Source organism: Struthio camelus, chromosome 15 (genome assembly GCF_040807025.1).
Source record: "Struthio camelus isolate bStrCam1 chromosome 15, bStrCam1.hap1, whole genome shotgun sequence".
Classification (NCBI taxonomy): Eukaryota; Metazoa; Chordata; class Aves; order Struthioniformes; family Struthionidae; genus Struthio; species Struthio camelus.
Window position 1 is genome coordinate 17958519 of NC_090956.1, and position 21155 is coordinate 17979673.

The following is a 21155-nucleotide window of genomic DNA, read 5'->3' on the forward strand; positions in this document are numbered from 1 at the left end:
TTTCTTCCCCATGAAGAGATAGGGGAAAAGCTATAAATTACTACGTGTGAATGTGCTTATGAAACTCTGCTGCTTCCTTCTCAGTTGACATATGGAATTACCACAACCTTGATTTATGTCTGTGTCTGAATAATCAGAAATCGGCAGGCTCAGAACTGTTTATCTTCAAGTGTGAGGAGTCAGGCTTCCCAGAGAACTTAAGCAATATGCCAATATATTTCCTATTAGAAGAAAACAGTGGGAGCTCATACCCTGTTGCTGCAAAATATCCAATATGAACACCACCACAGTCTGCACAGTGATTTGGTTTAAGGAGGTGTGGCTATAAATTTCTTGCTACAGGAGAAAAGCAGCAGCTTTACTATGCAGAAAGATCAGCGCTAGTCATATCACTGGAGTCTGAGAAGCTTTTGACAACAACAGTCTCCACTCTTCATGAATTGTTCATTCTGCTCCAGGATAAAGAGAAATACTCATGAAAATCTGCTTTCTTCTGCAAGAGCAAGAGGAGTTACAGTTCCTCAGTGCTGCTCTTGGCTCTCAGGGGGAAAGCTGGACAGAGCAAGGGGAAGCAATATTGCACATATATGGGAAAGCAGGAGGTCAGTTAGACTAAACTTTATGCTGTTTAAGCATGCTAAACACCTCTGAGGACAGTTCATTAACACCTGACTAGCAGAAAAGCAACTAAGCTCGTTGGTAGGGCTACCTCTCTCAACTTAGATATAAGCGGTTAACAGAGGGTCTCTCACCTTAGGAGATGGCTGCTTTAAGCCTTTCAGTGGTCTGTGGAGAGAAACAGGCTACTCCCAACAGCAACACAGACCTTAGGTAAGCTGGTAGGCCTGTACAGGGCAAGATCAGGACGTCTAGCTTCTTAAGTGAGGCTTCATAATTAAGTGCCCCCATTTAGGTGGGATAGATCCTGGCCTCTGTTTCCCAGTTTCTCTCATATAAAGAGTATGTATACAGTATTATTTACTGGTCATGCCAAGAGCTTTAATGTCTATTTAGCATTTATGGGAACACTTTGAGATCTTCAGAGGAAGGGAGCCATGGCATGCATAGCCATATTAAATTAACAGGCCAAACTGCAGATGACCTCAGCTGACTCCTGCTGACTTAATATCCCTGATCACTCACCAAGTGCAGAATTTAACCCTAAATTACTGTTAATGTGTTTTTCTGTGCCTTAGCAGAACCCACAGCAACAGATTCTTTGGTCCAAGTTCAAAAAATTACCAAACACCCGCTCACTGAGAACATTATAAACAGTAAAAACAAGGCTTACCAGTTACAAAATCCTTCTCTGTGAAGAAGACGACAGCTTGTCTGAATGTCATCTCTGGGGTCAAGGCCATTACTCTCTGCAGAACACAGTTACTTTTGCCTAGCTTCCCCCTGCACGGTGCTAATCTCTCCAATGTCTCTGCAAGAACTTTGAAGGCGTTGATCCGCCGTAATGCACATACAAGGACCGGGTTTGACATGAGTGTATCAATGCTTCTCTGCCAGGAAACATCTCCAACCTCAAAAGGGGTTATTTCTCTGGCTTGACTTCGAGTGAGCTGGGGAAACCACTTCAGACCTAGAAGCTCAAATCCTGAATCTGGTCCTTCTGCAAGTCAAGACAAATCTGTCAGCTGACAGCATGTGTTTCCTAGAAGCCTTGCTTTTCTTTTGGAGACCAGTTTTCTAAATTTACACTTTTTTTTTTTTTTTTTAACTAGACAACTGGTTCCAAAGTTGCTTTGACTCCACCCCCCCCTTCCATCCAAAATGGAGTGTAATGCAAATACAGAAACACAGTGGGAAACACCACACACTACAACTGCTAGGAAATTACACTGCACTGAAAACAAAGAATGGGCTATCTGGGAAATCAGCAGGGAGCCACAGAGAATAAGTGCCATGATTTGATTAGAAAAAACAGCTAATGAAGAGGAATTGAAAGGGAAATGTTGCGAATACAATGATAACAATATGCTTTGACACAGCCTAATCCATAATTACAGATCCTGTATTACCTCTCATAGCATTCCATTTTAAGCTATATTTATTATAGTAATAACCTACAATTTAATGCTGACTTGACTCTAAAATAACTTTAACGTTCTGTTTGCAAAGTGGTCTTATTTCCAACGTAGCAAGAGATTTAGAGGTTCAGTTTATGACTGCATGTCGCTGGAAGTTTCTGTCAACTCGAATCTCCTTCCTGGCCTGCTGTGATATGGATCTCACTCCACAGTACTGTTTCAAGAGAGCAGGATACAGCATAGCGTAAGCCAAGGTGCCAGACTTCTGCCCTTTGGTAGTACACCATCTGTTTTATTACACTTCGGTAAAATCTGTATCGTAAAATTGTATGAAACCATCACTCTTCTTAGCACTTGACAGTACTCTTCATGCATGCATTTGTAAGCATTTAATATAAGGGGATAGTGTCATTATTCCTCTTGTGCACATGAGGGAATGAAGCACAAAGAGGTGAAGTGCCTTGCTTCTGATCACACAGGACGTCAGTGGCCAGGGTAGCGGAATTTATGCCTTCTGATTTCCCGTCACCCCAATTACATGTACCCCAATTACACAACTGCATTACCTCCTGATATTTAGGAAGAGACAAAGTGGTCTGGATTACATATAGGTCTTGATATGCCTCAGCACTTCTTTGAACTAATTTGACACTCTCCGAAAAAAATGACGTCCACTTGAACCAACGTGCTGTTGCAAGATGGGAAGTGGCCTTGCCCATCACTAACCAGCCATGATAGATTCTTCACTGCTTTAGGCAGGTATGCAAACAAACCTGTCCCTCCTGAGGCCCCTTTCACCACATTTTTCTTCATGTTCTTGCTATGACAACAATAGCTGGATAGACTAGATTTTCCTGACCCACCGCTGCAGCCCTCCCCAGGAGCTGGGATCACCTGCATTCTGAGGTTGCTTACTGCCCCCAGGAAGAAGGATCTGGTGAAGGAGTTCTCCAGCACTCTTCATAGCATCCATTCCAGTCAGCGTTAGCATGACAACTTGCTCCATTTCAGGATCAGAAGCATATGTTCGATCGCATAAAATATCCAGAGGAATGTTACAAGGGTCTGGCACTGCACTGAGGTTGCCTCCTGCCCAGGGAGAGCAACAAAACAGGAGAGCATCAAAACAAACCTAGTCACCCCAGGAAAATGAATCTCTTCTCTTGTTTAGCATGAAGGAATTGACTTATTCTCTACTGGGCAGACAAAAGCCAGTGCCTCACTGTGATACTGCTCCTCACACTGCAGCTCAGCATGGCCAAGAAGTAAAGTATGCGAACCAGAAGCAACTAACAGTCCTTTGAAGAAATAATCCTATTCTCCATATTTATCAATGTCTAAATTTTCAATCAAATGATTAAATATTTAGAACCAGTGCTTGTTTATCAGTCACTCTTGGATTTAGAAGTCTGCAATTATAGCAATTAAAGTTTTAGGATCCAAATCCTTAAAATCCCCATCAAAATTCTACTGTGTGCATAATGGATCATCCCTAAACATCATATGCAGTTTTTTTCTGAGGTACAATGTAAAGGATTTGATTTAAAATTTTGTTTGGATTATCTGACCCTCATCTTTTGAACCTAATCTGTTATCCTCTGTAACACAACACTATTCAAATGTAATCCACATAAGAAAATATCCATTCTTTTCTCTTCTTTACATAGCATATATGGCACAGAAGGACGTGAATCCTTACTAACAAGTCATGCTCCTTAACTGGAATTATGTTTTGCCATGTAAAACAAATACATTCAACCCTAATTTTGGCATCCTTACTCAAATTGTTAAGCAGAGTGCATAGATTTATACCAAAAATGATCTAAGGTATCAATTTCAGATCGATAACTATCAACTGCCTTCACATTAAATTAATACTTCCTTTTGCTCTCTAGTGTATTCTCTGGCTTACACTGCATACAACTTAGGGCTAGATGGGAGACTGTTATGGTATCATGCACCTATCCATGGTCCTATCAGGAGCAATAGAGCCTACACAATCCCTAGGCTCATCAGAAGTCTGTGTGTGATTCTATACTGTTACATTAAATCATTATTTAAGCAAATGCACAGTTTAGCATTTATTTACTTATTTATTTATTCCTACCTCTTAACATTTCATAATAGTAGAGGATGGTTAATGACATGCATTAGATTATTATTTTTACTTATAATCTATGTGAATTTGCTATTGGACAGCACTATATGTCAATTAAAAATCTTAATATCCAATATTTAAAATAAATTAACAAAATAAAACTATGTTAAATCTGCTGACACATCAGAAAATATTATCTGTAGTTAGTGAAATAAACTAGTTACTTCTGCTTCCATGACCTCCAAGTGTTTAGAACTAGTAGGTCTAAGACTCTCATACCCATCTGAGTCATAGATTTATAACAGAAAACAAGTTTACTTGCTTTTTCAAATCCTATCGATTTCTCAGCTTTCAATGAACTAGTTGCTGAAGTGAATTCAATTCTATAAACTGAAATTAAGAACTTCTGAGTAAAGTGAAATGAAAAATTGCCTTCTCTGCACCTACAGAAGAAACTACAGCTGCCAACATTTATCCCTTCAGCAAATTCCAGTTTTATGTGCTTAACCAGCATCTTCTCTCATTTTAATATTTTGGCTTCCCTTTGAAACTGTCACAGTAAATATGTATTGAGTGGGTATTACTCTTTTAATTATAGTAGGCTTAAGGCTTAATTGGTTGTCATCAGGTCACATTTAAAATAAATTTATTTTTCTATATTTTTTTAGTTTACATCACAAAGCATATTTCCGTATCACTTTTCTATTGATCCTTCTGTTCATTACCCAGCTGTAGAACACATCTCATGAGAGTCATTATTCAGTATAACTAAAGGACAACAGAATGCTAAATGAGTTATTGTAGAAAACAAGCATATTCGTAATGTTCTTATTCAGGGAAATCCCCCAATAAAGTTGTCAGACTTTATAAAAGACAGAACAATCCATTTTGCATAGCTTTGACCTACCCAGTGTCTGCAGCAAGGTCTCTGTGTAAGGAGCCACATGAAAACACATTGAGGACTCCAGACCAACAGTGGCCAACAAGTTGCTCTCTGTGTCCCTAAGAAGGCCTTGTTTTGCCAGCTCATTCATCAGTGCTATGTACAAAACAAAAGAATATGTGAGGAATACAGAACTCTGTGAGGACTCTGACATGAAAATATACTTCTTATCAAACATTCTGAGTCACCTGGCCAGCGTCCCATTACAGAGACATTAATCTGGATCATGCCGAGCTCACCTGAGAAACATGAAATGTGTTCCCATCACCCCTCTCCCCCAGGTCTACAAGTCATATTCGCTTACCGCAGGGCAATTGGCTGCTGAACAATTGAGGCTTGGCCACTGCTTTCTCTGGAGACACTTTTGCTTTGTGACCAGCACCCAGTTGTCTTGATTACTTTCTCACCCCTGCTGTGCAATGAAACCTTTCATAAAATAAAGGCCGAATGAAAGGTTGAGCATACAGGAGTGCCTACACAGATCTTGAATTCTAAAAAGTGCCTTGAGTAATATGGTGTCCAAAAGGAAGAAAAGTCACAAATCTTGAGCCCAATGCTTGAGCCCAAGCTCCCCAAGTCAGGAGCAATACCAGTGTCCTGCATCCTATGCAGCACCAATGGCCACAGAAAGTGTTGCTAGGATTACAGTCTTTAACAGAAGCGTTGTCGCGTTCTGCTCATGTGAATCCCTGTCAGGAAAGTATCTGCTTTCATTCCACTTTCACAAACACTAAGCGCTTGAAAATAGCAATCTCTCAGTTCCTGTTCTCCCTTCAAAATGCCAGGTTATGCACAGGCAGAAAATGAAGGTGCTGGTATATAGTATAGTTTCATACGAATTGAGTCAACGTTCTGTAAAAACATTTCAGACAAAAGTTTTAAAGGCTTGTTTTCAAATTACTTTGTTCACATTTTATTGTTTTTTACTACACATGCCTATCAGCAATTTACTGTGGCATAGTATGGGAAATGGATTGTTAACACCAGACATTGATGGCAAGCCACATATGCCACACATAGCACTGACAGAGATTTGAGTTTCCACCAGTGACAATCAGCTACCTGTTTTTTAAAATTCAGATGGCACAAGTAACTAAAAAATGTGCCATTATTACACTAGAGTACTATCTGCTGTCTGTTCAAACTTAATGCACAGCAAAAAGTAAAGTTTGGACAAAACTTTGTGGGGTTTGATCCTCAAGCTGGAGATCCATTAATTAAAGACACACATCTCTGTGTTCTAGTTCAGGTATGATTGCTGAAGTTTTCCTTGCTTTGAAAATTGAACAATGTTGGGGCACAAAGGAGTGACTGCTTTTCAGGAGTGACTGCTTTTCAGGGGTACTGTTTAAAAATGCAAAAATTCTTAGTATGGTATTTATCCTACTCAGTTCCTAATGCTGTTCTATACTTCCCAAACAACAAACCAAAGCTTATGTGACAAGAATATCAGTTTCTACACTGCAGGACCCTGGAATAAGCTACCTTTCTGCATCAGTTCTGAAGCAATCACAGACGACAGGGAAGAGACATTTGCAAAAACTGTCTACAAACAACAACAAAAAAATACTGTTCTCAGAAACAAGGGAAAACTTTTTACCTTTGCAGAATGGTCTTTGTTCCAGCATCTGCCTAGATATTTCTAGTCCAAATTTCCCAGTGCAAAAGATAAACCCTCTAAACATCATCTGTGACACTCTCTTTGAGTGGCTTGCCTCAGTTCCCCCAGAGTGAGCAGCATCTGTATTTCTTTAATGGCTCTAGAGGTAGCAGGTGATGCAGTGCTGTATTTGGTCTGCCATGATTAACCCACTGTATCTGAACATGTTTTCAGAGCATTCTGTGATAGTCTTGGGAGACAAAGCAGAGGACTTTCTGAACTGTCATTTTTTTAAAAGCTCTAAACGGTCTTTTCCACTGTGGATGGATCAGAAGAGGCAATTAGACAGTGGATGAATGTCTATACCCTCCACTCCTTCTCACTGGTCCATTAGGAGCTAGCTGTGGTAGAAGGGTCAACAGCTGCGTTGGAGGCTGTGCATATTCTGTTCCTCTTCTCTCAGTGGTGGTGTTTGAAGGGCGGGGGGTTCAGAAAAAAAGATGCAAGAACGGACTGTCCTGTTGCAGGCAACAAACCCCCTGACGGAGCAGGAGGAAAGACTGAAAGAGCTGGGATTGCTTAGCCTAGAGAAGAGAAGGCTCAGAGGGGATCTTAGCAATGTGTATAAATATCTGCCAGGGAGGGTGTAGAGAAGACAGAGCCAGACTCTTCTCAGTGATGCCCAGTGACTGAACAAGGGGCAATGGGCACAAACTGAAACACAGGAAGCTCCATCTAAATATAAGAAATATAAGAACAGGTCGCCCAGAGGGGTTGTGGAGTCTCCATCTATGCAGATAATCAAAAGCCATCTTGACACAGTCCTGGGCAATCTACTCTAGCTGATCCTGCTTGAGCAGGGGGGGTGGACTAAATGATCTCCAGCAGTACCTTCCAACCTCAGCCATTCTGCGATTCTGTGAATTGGGTAGGGCGGGTTCTTTGCTCCCTACTAATCACTTGTTGTTAGTGATTTTCCCCCTTGTGACCAAGCCAGCCCATGCTTAAGAAAACCAAATACTCTCTGCCTGAAGCAGAGCCTCAGAACAGAGTCTGACTCCATTAAGAAGACTGACTTGGGGCAGAGGCTTTACTACTATTTACAGACCCTACCTAGAAAATGAGTTGCAGTGCACATGCTTGGAAGTTGGGGCTGCAGGGCACATGCAGAACTTGGGCCTGAAGTTGATAGGATAGCATACTATTCTCAGGCTCAGAGGCACATACATATTCTTGATACCCTAGCTCTCTGGGCAATAAGAATATCTAAGAGAAGATGAAGCCAGGCCCATTATGGAGGTGCACAGCGAGAGGCCAAGAGATAATGGTCATGAATTCAAACAGATGAGGTTCCAATATGACATAAGGAAAAAAAACAGTTCCTCATGAGGATAGTCAAGTATTGGAATGGAGGCCCAGAGAAGGGGGAGAATCTCTGTCCTCAGAGATTTTCAAATCCTGACTGGAAAGAGCCCTGAGCGTCTTAGTCTGAATTCAGCACTGATGTTGTTTTGAGCAGGAGGTTGGATGAGAGAACTCCTGATGTGCCTTCCAACCTGAATTATTTTATGATTTTAAGTTCAAAAGGACTTCAGTGCTAAAGATCAAATGACTGACAAAGATCAGTCTGCTATGTAGGATATGTAATAGTGGCTGATTTGCTGATTTACACTTGGGCCTGGAGATACATACAGGAAAACTATCAGGCCTTAATATTCTCAGTAAATCTTTCCTGCAATGTAACAGCTTTGGTTGGAATTTTAAGTTCAGCTCACACACACTGAAATGTAAAACTTTTCTGAGGTTCTTGAGAAGTAATAGCATTACCTTTTAGCAATGCAGGAACATGATGACTGGCGTTCTCCTTTCTCAGCAATAAAACTAGACAGTGCATACGTGGTTCAATAGAAAGTTCTCCTCTTTCAGAACTGGTATCAGCTGAACTTGAAATCTTGCTAGGGCAAAATACAGCAATCTGAAATAATGAAGGACAGATTAGACTACTAAATCCAGATTTAGTCACTACTGGGCTCAAGCAAATGGTCAAGTTACAGCGGCATAACAAGATACAGCACAACAGCTGAGCCATAGTAATTTTCAGTAACTGTGCTCATGCATCATCTATTCATAAGACTGAGCAACTTACTTCAAACCTCAGGGAACAGGTTTAATATAACATGTTTTGCCCTACAACTGGGCTGGGCTGGGTTAAGAACACAACAGTTACTATAACTCAGCTGATGTGCAGTACCACCATCCTAAGTCACTTAGGCACAAATGACTTTGAGCCCTAAACGATTTTTCAAAAACACTCAGCACCAGAGGCCCCATTAAAGCACTAATTGCTGCTACTGCTGTTAACTTCTGAAACGGCCATTTGCATTTAGGAGTACTGCTCCAAATGTTCGGCTATCTGGACTACAATATTCAATGAATAAGAGTTACGTTTATTCTACGAGGTATTATGGGCAGGGAAAGTGTTCTTCCTCAGGCTTGACCAGCGAACAAGCAGAAATGAGGGGCTTTGTACACAGTTCAGTTAGTGATGTTAGTTTGCAAAATGATGCATTTCCTGATTCAATGAGGAAACAACCCTAAGAATGACGGTAAGAAGTTTAAAGTAAGGGGTGCCTTCCTTTGTAAGAAAAAGTGTCATAGGATTCACTGGGTGATTTATTGAGTAAGAGGTGCAGAACTGGACTTCCTGCATATGTAAGTTTGACTGAAAGTCTTGCATTTATGATTATTTCTGTTTCCTTGGGCTGACATGTCAAAATGCCAACTGCACTCTAACTCAAATAAATCTATCATCATGTTGCACACAGCTTCAGAGAAAAAGAAAAAACCGTTGTTGTTTATGACAACAGAAAAACTCTTTTTTAAATCTACGTGAATGCATAAAACTAGGGGACTCCTTTATACTGAAAGCCCATAAGCTGTCCCGGAGGGACTGTGAAGTACATAATCACATATCATTCTGTTAGATGAAGACTATTCTCCTGAAAACACATTCACGGATCAGAAATTGTTCTTTTGGTTTATGGGGCTACTGCCTGCTCTTGCTTATTTTGAAATCAATGATAAAATTCATGTTCGCCTTAGTAGGAGAAGCCTGATCGTGAATTTTCACCTCTGCTCAAAAGAGAGCAGCTGGAGCCTGGTGGGATTTTCCTACTAAAGAAAAAAACAGCACTGAAAGCAGAGTACCACTTGCAGGAATAAAGAGAACATGAGCGCTGGCTAGCTAATAAAAAGATAACGAGCATCCTTGAAAACACTTACTAGAGGAGCATCAGTTCACGCATCATAAGGTGAGAAAACAACAAAACAAAGATCACGCAAGAATGCCATGTGTTAGCATACAGCTCCAATATGATACATTCTTATTGTTAAAGAAAACATTTTCCATTAGCAAATACAAACTATTCATAGTCCCGTTTAGCTCTCTGTAGACTAAGAAAATGGTGTAGTACATAAATGCCATCATTGCCCAACCTTCTCCCAGATTCACTCTAGCTGCTTTGAATGCACACTGTGGTGGGAACATCAGCATTGCTGTGATCCCCACCATCCCTCTGGTTAGGGCAGCACAGTAAATAAAATAAATTATTTAAAACAATGTCAGGACAATGCAGTTTAAGCTTTGTTTGCTTAGGGGAAATGCTTTGATACTGCAAATTGAGACAGAACTGTAAAGTGAGTTTCCCAATGCAATTATACTGTGTTGAGGGAAACTACTGAAAAAGGCACTGATCAGAGGAATGTCACAAAGTTAACCTGAAAGTTTTGGCTATAATTTTTAAAATCTTAGGATGACCATGTGATATTCGGAAGGCCAAATTCCAAAGAAACCATATCAAAATCAGGGATTCTTTCACAAAACGAAAATTAGAATTAACTTTGCTCAGTGCGACAGCATAAAAGGTTTCAGAACAACTGGTAACCCAAGGTACACGAGCAAGCTCTGTGTTCTGTCCAGTACCTGACTTCTTGCCACGCTCAGCACAATGGCTTGCTCGGGTGAAAGCAGCAGCTGTCTGATTCCTTGCAGAACAAACCCCCGATGAGCACAGACTGAAATCACACTACCATATGCATGAGGAGATACCACAGGTGACACCGTCAAAATGATGTCCCCTAGATCAAAAAGAGGGTAAGAAAAGCAGCATATTAGTTCCACAGAATCTGTGGTATCAACACAAGGAAACTCTCATAGTGGCCGGCTCCAACTTGAAATACATCCCAAATGGTTACACGACGTTCTATGATGTGCTCTATCCAGCCCATAATGGCAGCTATCAGAGGCCAGATGAGGACAATAAAGCTTATGGTAACATTAATAATCTCTTTATGAATCACCTATTGCAGTCAGTCTGGCTCATCAGGTCAATCTAGCTATCTATGAGCTATTCATCTATCTCTGAAGCATCTATCTAGCTGTCTATGCCCTTAGTCCATGTGATAGCTGCGTGTCAGTCCCTGCCAGATCCAGTTTGGATCATTACCCCTCCAGCCAGCAATCTGACAGCAGTCAGTTCCCTGAAAGCCTAAGGACCTGACAAGCCTGGCCATGTTGGCAAGTAGCTAAATGAGTCCAACAAGACTAACTGGTGGTTTGTCTGCTATAAGATACATGAAGCAATCCCAGCCAATCCTCTCTGCTTTACTGGTGGTCCTTGTCTGCAGCTAGTCTCTACAATCTTGTTCAGCACTACCTTCTGCTTCCACTCATCCCTTCTTTAGTCCTGTCTTATATCCATCCCAGAGCCTGCCTTATGGCACAGGGTCTTGAATCTTTGGACCAGCCTCTGATCATGACCCCACCCCACTTTTCATTTTGGTACCACCTGTGGCTTCACAAGTTCCTGACCTTGGTCATAGTGACAATACCAGCCTGCTCTCTCCACCTGGGTTTCATTTGAGCATTATCCATGGGTCTGGCTGCCCACATTCTGCTTGCATCCCTTATCCCAGTAGATAAGGCTGTAGAAAAGGTGGAGTTTATGTTGGGTTAGAACCTTGGACTTGTAGACTCCTATTTTCTAAGCTGAAGCTGCAAGCTCAATGCCAACAAGATGGCAAAACACACTATCAGCATACTCGGGAGAAAGAGCGTACGAGACCTCCTGAGCAGTGTCTAAGCCCCACCTGAGGTACAGAACATTGCTCAAGGCTTTTCCCTGAAGCCTCTAATCTACCTGAGGTCCTTGCTTTGTTCTAGTCCTACCCTTGGTGTCTGGTCTCACCACTGCTTTCAGTATTATACTATTCTAGTCCGAATATAGCTTTTTTCTGTATGCAGTGTACATTTAGATCTCCATAACCTACTAAGAAAGAGCTTGAAAAGATATATGCTCAGTACCACTGCTACATGGGTCTCCTCTACATTGCCCTGTTAACTTTCCCTTGCTCCGATGAAATTATTTAACAGGGTTGGAAGTATTTTAGTCTCTGTGCCCTAATTACACTTGGTTTCTTGGGTAAAACTGTCAACAGTCAATGTTTCTTGCAGTTATGGACCTCTCTCCCCCAAGAACTAGACCAGGGCTTAGCCTGCTATTTCAAAGCAATGGCAACAGAAGAAGGGAAAGTTAGTGCTTATTACTAAGGACAGAACAGGCAGGGTATTTTTTGCTTACAATTTCAATATGGCTTTTATTTTGTATGTTCACACTGGCATTAGTGTCACAGAACTGTCAAAATTCACGGTTGCAGGTGATAAGTCTTTTGCCCCTCTCTAGTTGATAACACTTAAAATACCATATTTCACATACCTATATCCCAAAGTAACAAGCAGATTTCCTAGGGTCAGTAAAGCTTTGATTACTGTGAAGGGGCAGATATACCTGGTGGGAGCAGCAGTGCATTTGTTCTGCCTGCTCTGCACTGGTGTATCTTCCTCTCTCCCAGAGGGAGCTGCTGGAGACCTGACAGAAGGAGTCAGTGAATGTTTCCCTTCCTTAACACCCCTACAGGGTTACTGCTCCCAGGCCAGCTTTTCAGAGTCATGATACAGTTATCTATCTGAGGAGCAAAGCTTGGAAGTGACTTCCTGAGCCCAAATACAGATGGAACGTGGTGTGGTGTAACTCAGCAGCCCACATCAAATGTGAATCATTAATGGCCATAAAAGGAAGGGGAGGCAGAAAATGTGACTCATTCCATCAGCAGCAACCAGCTGCCATCAATACCAATCCCAAATAACATAGAGTCAATGGCTGCCTGCCAAGCTACTTGAGTTAACGTGCCCACTTATACCACTGAGTGTAGCTCAAAGGTGAGATTTCCTTCCTATCCTTTTCTCTTCTCTATTTTTTTCTGTCATCCTCTCTGTCACTTTTTCTTCCTTTCCTGTTTTGGGTTTATGCCTTCATTTTTTTCTCATACTTTCTTTCCTTTGACAATTTAATTTTATGTTCATTCTTTCTATGCCAGTGCAACCCTATTTTCCTCCTGCCATCTTCTCCCTGACAGCTGCTGAGCTTCCATACCCTCTTTTTTTTTTTCCTGTGGAAATACCTATACTTGTGGGAGTAGAAACAGGATAGCAATGCTCTAGTAGCACTGTCTCAAAACCACTTGTGCTTTAGAGAGCTCCAACTTAAGAGAGACTCAACTACAGGAGATTGCCAGCACATTAGTCTGACTATATCAGACACCCTCATAGCACACAGGTCCTTCTTAGCCTGTAAGAACTGTATGCCTTGGCATGCCTTGAACACAGTCAGCTTGCTGGTAGGAATTCAGATACTGGAAGACTACTCCTAGAGCTAGTTAATATTAGCTCTATAAAACGCTTTCAATTCCAATCGGGTGGTCAGCCATGGCCTGAGTGAAGTCTCAGCCATTTCATACCCTATGATGATTATATTCACCTCCTGACCAATAGAGGTAGATGATCTGTTATCAGATAAATATGCAGTTTAAGCACACTGTTAGCTCTTCACAAAAGTGTTTGCTTGACAAATATGCCCCTATGAGCAGAGACTTCCTGTTTTTTTAAATCTTTCAGTGAAATCTAAGCAGCCTACACGACTCTAGCAGCTACTCCCATGAGGAGGACAAGGTGATGATAACGCTCCTCTATCCCTTCGTTTTAGGCAATAACGTTTCACCGCAAATTCATTCCTGGCTCTAGATCTGGCCAGGTCACAGCACTGGGACATCCAGGGAGACAAATTTCCTGAAACAGGTGAGCTAGAGTAAGAAAATAATGTCAGTGAAGAAGCATTGTAAAACCTCAATATTTGTTCCCTATCAGTGACCTTTGGTGGTTGCAACGAGCATTGCTGGAGGTTGAGACAGCACCGTGCCCTGCAGATGAACCTTTTCTTCCTCAGCTTCTGCTCTAGTTGATGAAGGACTCTGAGGTCTAAAGAAAAACAATAAGTATTAAAAGCTGTTATGCCAGGTTTTGACTCCAACCCACTTTCTGCAACAAACCCAGGACCATGGAAACTTCTCTGGTAAAACTGCTTTACTGGAAAAACATTTAATTCCCTTGTACCTGACATGAACTGCATCAAGGTCTCTCTGACTGAATATTTTTCTCTATTACCCATCTGAAGCTCTTCATGTTCAATTAGAAGTAGGTAATGTAAAGTGGCCAGCTTGGCAAGGAAACGTGGGAATCAAGCAACATGTCAGGCTATATTGTCAAAGCTTTTCCTACCCGCAGGTATGTCTTAGTTGCTATTCACTTTTGGTCCTTTAGTCAGAGTTTAAGTAGTTTTAAAGCTATTATGATACTCCTCTGGCATTTCATGTTGGGCAACAAGCACAACCTAGTCTGGCAGAGATGTTTAAGGACAGTGACACATCTACAGCATTCCTGCATACCCAAAAGGATCAAATGATGGTATGTGAATATAAGTTGTGGTTCTGAAGGCCAGGGACTGAAATTAATGCAAACTACAGTCTGTGAAACAGTTTGACTAGGTCTGTGAAGTGCAAACTGCTCAGGTAAACCTGCCTGCCTCATCCCCTGCCACTGAGTAGGCTGGTATACCTCCTGCTTGTTCAGTCCCAGTAGGCCAGCAGAAGCTGCTGGTGTTTGCAAGTGAAATCTGAAAAACTGAAAACTGATGTGCAGTATGTATTCTGGTCTCCCAATGGACAAAATTATCAGCATTAAGATAAGCACATTATTCAGAAAGTAGCACCTCTCTAGACTGGCTAGGTTATACCACAGTAGAAAAATTCATCATCTTTCTAAGAGGAAAATCATCACTAGGGGAAAAAAAAAAGGAAAAAAAAAAGAATGAAACTTTGCCAAACTGATTTTTCAAATCTTAGAAGTAAAAATGATGAGAGTCACTGTCCACGGCCATGCAGAACTGAACTCTGACACACAACTTCATGAGGGGGAATCTCTGTATGAGCATTAGATTATGGGTATGCTTTGCCTCTCTGCAGAAAAGCACCATGAGAACTGCAGATTACTTAAGATCTGGCCTAATGCCACTGATAAAGTGGCAGATCTTTAGAAACCTGTCCAGAACTTCCAGGTGCATGGACCTTGTCTGAGCTCTCTGCAGGGGAGTTTCACCACAGCATCATTTATTCAGTTCAGTAATATTAAAAGGAGATGCTCAGAGCCTGAAAACCCCAGCCTAGAGGCTAGTATCCCACATAATTACACAGGCCTGTGTGACAAATATGACAGCCAGGGAGAGACAGTCTGCAGTTTCATATTCTCCTGATCAGCAGAACCTTCTTTCAGCCCTAAGCCAAAGCTTTCCATGAAACCCTGTAAAAGAAATGTTTCAAACCATAGCAGCTCCATCTATGCTTGGAACAGCCACAGAAGTGTCTCCCAGAAGACAACAGAAGACAAGTACCTCTTCTCTTCCCCCTACAGGCCAGCATACTCTGATCCTTCTTTGTAACGGTATGAAGAAAGGGATCTCTGAGCACAGCAGAACCCTTCATTTACATATTAAATGTGCTTCCTGGATTCTTATGGCTGAGTCTCAGCCCAGAAAATTGTAAGACTGTCAGGAAGGTAAGTGATTGTTTCACACTGCAGAAAGTGCTCATCTTCATCATGGAAAACCCCCTAACAGCTTTAGAAAGAGTGCTGCAAGAGCATCCACGCTACCCATCCAGCCTTCCCTCTGCCTCTCTGCAAGGGGAGATGATGTGTGAGGACTGCTCAGTACTGGCTTCCACCAAGCTGAACAGAAGCTTTTTCCTTTTTTCAGCTTTTCCCTGGTGCAACTCTGCTCTGCTGAGCAAGGCCAAGAGCAGACTTTCTGGCAGCCTAATATCAATGTTATAAACGAAGCAAGTTTAAGAATAAAAACTGTTAGCTAGATTTTGGTTTTCTTGGACAGAAATGGATTTAATGGGAAGCTTTGGGGGCTGCAGTCCCTTCCCTGGAGCACTACCCAGCAGAGCACAGGTGCTCTAGGTTGCATGATAGAGTAATAGCTGCTTAATGGCTCAACTCGCTCTGCAACCATATCCAGCCCCATCTGAGAACTAGACTCCTGATTCTCACTCATTCCCAACACTTTGTAACACCCTGTTGCTATGCCATCAGTTCCTAAACTGTGCTTCTCATGCCGTTTGCTAGCATTAAGATTTTCTAAGCCACCCTTCATTTTCATATCCTTTTGTCCAATTCCTCCAAAGAACCTTTTCCATTTGAAAAACCCAATGACCAATCAGTTTACATGGAAGGGACACAGGGCAAAGCTATTCCTGGAGACAAGGATTTCCGGCAAAGGGCCCCTCAGTGACACACAACCTTGCAGCCTTTTCTCCTGCTCCAGCTGCAGCTGGAGTTGATTTCAGATCAGACTGATCAGCTGTATCAGCCACAGAAGGTCCAAGAGCAGGTGCTGCAAATGTATGAGGTACAGGCCAGAGAACAAGTGATGGGAGGCAACCATGTGAGTCCCATGCCTGACACCTTGATATATCTATTATCTGTTGCAGAGGAGATCACCCTGTGAGAGAAGGACTTTCACAAACTGTAGTAACTTATCTGGAAATGCAGGAATAGACAGATGCTCCCATCCAGCACTGTTGTTCACTGAGACCCTTTGCTAATGATTGATATGTAAGGACTAAGCACGCTAGCTGTTTGCCCGCCTGGTCTCCATGACATGCTCCTTCTGGGAGAACTACAGTAGCTCAGAAACACGCAGGCCAGGACCATCACCTTGCTTTGTTATATCTGCAAGCCAGATTCAGGACACCAAGATGCAGTGCTGCATCAGCAGCCCTCCCTCCAAACCACAGGCATAGCTCCCTGTGCACACGGCTGTCCAGGTGGGGAAGGTAGGCAAGAGGCTCCATTCGGCTCCTGCAGTAGAGGGCATTGATGGAAGTGCAGTCCGTCACGCTGGCCAACTGCGGGTCAGATGGTCCCATGATATTCCGCAAGGTGCTGCATGCTTTAGGCCCTCTCGTGCCTAATGCCAGCACTGGTGGCACCTCACTAGTCTCTGGAGTATAGGAAGAAGGCAGATCTTCTGTGAAAGATAAACACATGTGTGACTAAAGCACGGTGCTCCAAGCTGCTCCCAGCTCATTTATTCCTCTGCTCAGTTGAGTGACAATTTATCAGTAATTCCACTCTCATATTTTGCCAAGGTGATAGCTTATTTACCCATCTAAGGGAGCTTTTGCTCTGTCATGCTAGATGAAGACAAAATAACCTACTGGTTACCTATCCTGAGGGTGTTATGCTGTACATTTTTACCCCATAGTAAATCTGAGATAATTCCAGGTAGTTTATCTGTCCAAGAAAAATGAGTGGGTTGCCATACATTTGCTGTGGGGAAGGGTGTGCACAGCAGTAGTTACTACAGAGCAACTGATAGAAGTTAACACTTTAACTTCTCGTGCCATATCTTATTCAGACCCACAAGGAAGGCTCGTGGGATTGAAGGGGAGACAAGGCAAGAATCTGAACTTGAGGAGAGGGATGTCTTCTGTAATTTTCATCAGACAAGGGAAAACTGAGAAAGGGATCACCAGCTGGAAGTCTGTGGACATCTTTTCCAGTTTATCTCCTCCTAGATGAAATGCAGATTTTACACTGTGTGCAATGACATCTTCAGACAAGTATTGAATTATCTGCCTTTATTTCCCTGCTATGACTTGAACTCTGGCTTCCCTTATTTCCTGCCACAACCCTCTCTTACATCTCTGGCAAATCCTTTTCCATGTCTACTGTCAGCATAGTTGGGGTTCAATAAATAAAATCAGAAAAAGAGTATGTTTGGATCTGCCACAGTTCTTATTGCAGGTATTAGAGGCAAGGTGTGTCATTCTCTGCTCTGGGGTTTAAACATATTCAGTTACATCATTTGTTGCATAAGAATCAAAAGCCAGAACAAAAGATCTCCAGAACAGGTAGATAATGGAGGAACTGACTGTAAATATTTAAAATCATCACTTTAAAGTTTTCAACCTAAGCGTAAAAATATAGTTTACAGACTTGCATAGCAGTTCTCAACTCAGACGAATTTTCCCTTCATATGAGGTGTTCCTGATGCACCCTGATATGTACCCTGATAATGTGCAGGGTACAAAGCACTGAAGTAGATCTGCTGCCTGTCTTCTCGCAAAGACTTTACGGTTTTCTTATTCATTTCTGAAGTCCTTCTTCATTTCTCCAGCTATCAGTATGAATGTATTATGTACACAGTGCTGAGACAACTGCAACTGCAATCCCATTTCTGAGCCAGTCTGCTCCTACTGTTTTCAAATGTAAAAAGGGGGCAGGGAGACTGCAGAATTTTTCTCTGATTAAGCTGGTCTTCCCTCTTCTTCGGTCTAAGCAAAAGGAAACCTGTTTCTCTCAGTTTTAACCTGCCCATAACCTTCCCCAAGAGAAATGGATTAGGTATATACCTGATTTGATGTCACATGCAAGCCTTCCAGGAGAATTCCTTGGCTTAAAGGAAAGTATAAGCCATACTGCAGAGGCAATCTTTACATTTTGCAGATAACGCAATGGCTGTTGTTCTAGGGTTTTATTGCATGAACAATTAATAATATTCAACACACTTTGAGACAGGTTTCATTGTCTCTGTTTCATAAATGAACTGAATACCTGAGTGGTGCAGGCCAATATTTGCAAACATTGGTTTCTAATGTTAAAGGCTTAGGGATCTGACTTCAGAGACCTGTGTTATTTTTGTTTGGCCTTATCTTCTTGGTGATTCATCTCAGGCCATCTTATACAGGCGTACTATGACATTTTGATGATGGCTTATCATCCAAAGCAATTACAGGATGGCCAGATCAGTTGTCTTCTTTTAGGCAAAGTGCTCTTTTAGTGCTCCTAAAGGGCAAGGAAGGACTGAAGACTCAGAGACAATAGGGGGACTAAGGAAGAGAGAGGCTGGTTTCTCTGTAACTGAAACCTCCAGGAAAATCAGTGGGAGGTAAATTAACATATTTAACTCACATGAACCTAACCCTGCAGCTTATAGCAGTGCAGTCTGGGAAATCTCTGCAAAGGAACAACAACTAAAGAGGCTTGAGATACAAAAAGATACCAAGAGATAGAAATACAACTCCTGGATATTCCAACACTGGGAACAGACAGAAACAGCCCAAGGTCTTATCTCTTTTCCAAAAGAAATGATAAGGGCATTGATAAATTGTATCAGATTGTAAATCTGATATCCTCTTCCCCATGCTCACAGCACCATGCAGCTCTTCACCTTAGTACAATTACAGAGCTTCCCCTTCACCTCAGTACCGTTATATGGTGCAATCTTGGAAGGAAAACTAGACCTCACCTGAGCTAGAGAGCAGCACATCATGCTGAGGATAGAGCAGGCGGAGTCCACAGATATCCAAACCAGAACTGAGAACCAGCTGTAACATGTGATGGATAGCTAGGGGACTTCGGAATAGAGTTTCAAACAGCAATACCATAGCAACCTGAACAGCAAGAGCACATAGGAGAAATGAGCCAAAAGCTTCCAAACCCACAGCAATCACAGAGCTGTATCTCTTCTCCTCACCTTTAATTCCCATGTCTTATCTATTTTTGTAGGAGCCACAAAGAGGCTTTCTTTTCATGTATGTTTACATGCAGCTGAACACAGTAGGCTTTTTGCCTCAGATTGGACCATAATAGTAATCTACTACTAATAATAAAATTGTGCCTTTTGTCATATAAACCTACTAGTAAAAGACTGCAGGTTCTCTGGGGCAGAGAATGAAATGTGTCAGTGCTGCTGTTTAACTGTGCGTATTACAGAAATTCAGTCAAATAATAAGCCAACAGGTTGTTTCTTTATACCTATAAAAGTGCCAAAACCAACATAAGAAAAGAATCGAACAGCAGACACATCACTGGTACTGTCACTAATTCATATTTTGAAGTCTTCTTTTCCAGATGAATCCAATTCAGCTCATCCTGTCGTACAGGAAGATATAGACTGACACATACTGAATCTATCTACCCAAAAGGGAAGTAAATCATTCTGAGCTCTGCACTTTCCCATCAAAAGAAACGTATTGTTTCAAGAAGCACATGCTTTACGACAGGAAGCTGTGTGCTACATGATACTCTGCAGGTAATACATTGTCTAGCTGTAGATCAGGCAAGCATGATTGTACTGGCCTCAGATTTGTGCATGGTTCTCCTGTCTGTAGAGAGACACAATACTCTCCCCAGCAATGAGCTTTACTGCTGCAGTGAATGCCAAATGAATTCATCATTGCTGGACACTTTAAATGAAATGCTACTCGTCCATAAACACATAATGAGGCTTATAACATCGTGACAAATGAAGTTCTAAATCTACCCAAATCATAAAAAAGTAGTCTAACTAGGAATAAAAGCTCTGTTTCTTTCTATTCATCCAGGTCTACTCTCCTGATATTAACCTATTGTTCATAACAGCCAGTAAAGAAGGATTTTTTTTCTGTAGCTGCTATGAGGGCCCTGAGTGTATTCCCCTGCCCCTCGGGATTTGGCTGCCTGGGCTCAAAGCCAGCTTTGTAACGCAGCTGTCCAGTGTTGAGAAACCTTGGCAGAGACCTGTCTCTCCTTCACTTGGGAGCTGCTTTTAAGCTCAGGCACTTGGCCATGGTGCCTGAGCTATGTTGCAGGTATGCCTGTGCCCAGTCTTATACCTCCCTGATTCTGGCCTTGATCCTAACCTGCTGACTTGACTTTTTGGCTTGCCCTCATCACTATGGACTCGCGGGGCAACCACTGGACTCTTGGCTGACCCTGGTTACTGCTGCTGGACCTGCTCCGCTACTCTTGCTTGGGTAATGTGGAATTGCGCCCCTGCCAGGGAGGTCGCTGGCCCTGCCTGCCTTACTGTTAGTCTCAGCTCTTGGCTTGCTGTCCCTTACAGAGCATCCTGTCCTTGCTGTGAGAAGTTCTGTATAGGCCCAGTAGCATCATTCCTAAGGCAAGGTGAGAAATTGTAATAAAGACATTATGAGGGATTTCTTGACTGTGCCAAGTGCCGAGTATCTTCACATCCCAAT

The 21155-nt window shown here is 42.1% G+C and overlaps 1 protein-coding gene across 18 annotated transcripts in view; it reads right to left on the minus strand.

The window, feature by feature from the left end:
- DNAAF8 (dynein axonemal assembly factor 8) overlaps window positions 1-21155 on the minus strand; it is a 102872-nt gene that overhangs the window by 29449 nt on the left and 52268 nt on the right. For all 18 annotated transcript variants that reach the window (XR_011134624.1, XM_068908042.1, XM_068908041.1 and 15 more), the window contains 8 exons: window positions 19442-19586; window positions 16846-17158; window positions 13943-14049; window positions 10660-10814; window positions 8505-8652; window positions 5042-5173; window positions 2931-3125; window positions 1292-1618 (listed from right to left, as the gene is read on the minus strand). Coding sequence is in view for 17 of the 18 variants with exons in the window: in XM_068908042.1 (XP_068764143.1) it covers window positions 1292-1618; window positions 2931-3125; window positions 5042-5173; window positions 8505-8652; window positions 10660-10814; window positions 13943-14049; window positions 16846-17158; window positions 19442-19586 (1522 nt within the window). In the remaining variant the exon portion in view is untranslated. The remainder of the gene's footprint in view (window positions 1-1291; window positions 1619-2930; window positions 3126-5041; window positions 5174-8504; window positions 8653-10659; window positions 10815-13942; window positions 14050-16845; window positions 17159-19441; window positions 19587-21155) is intronic.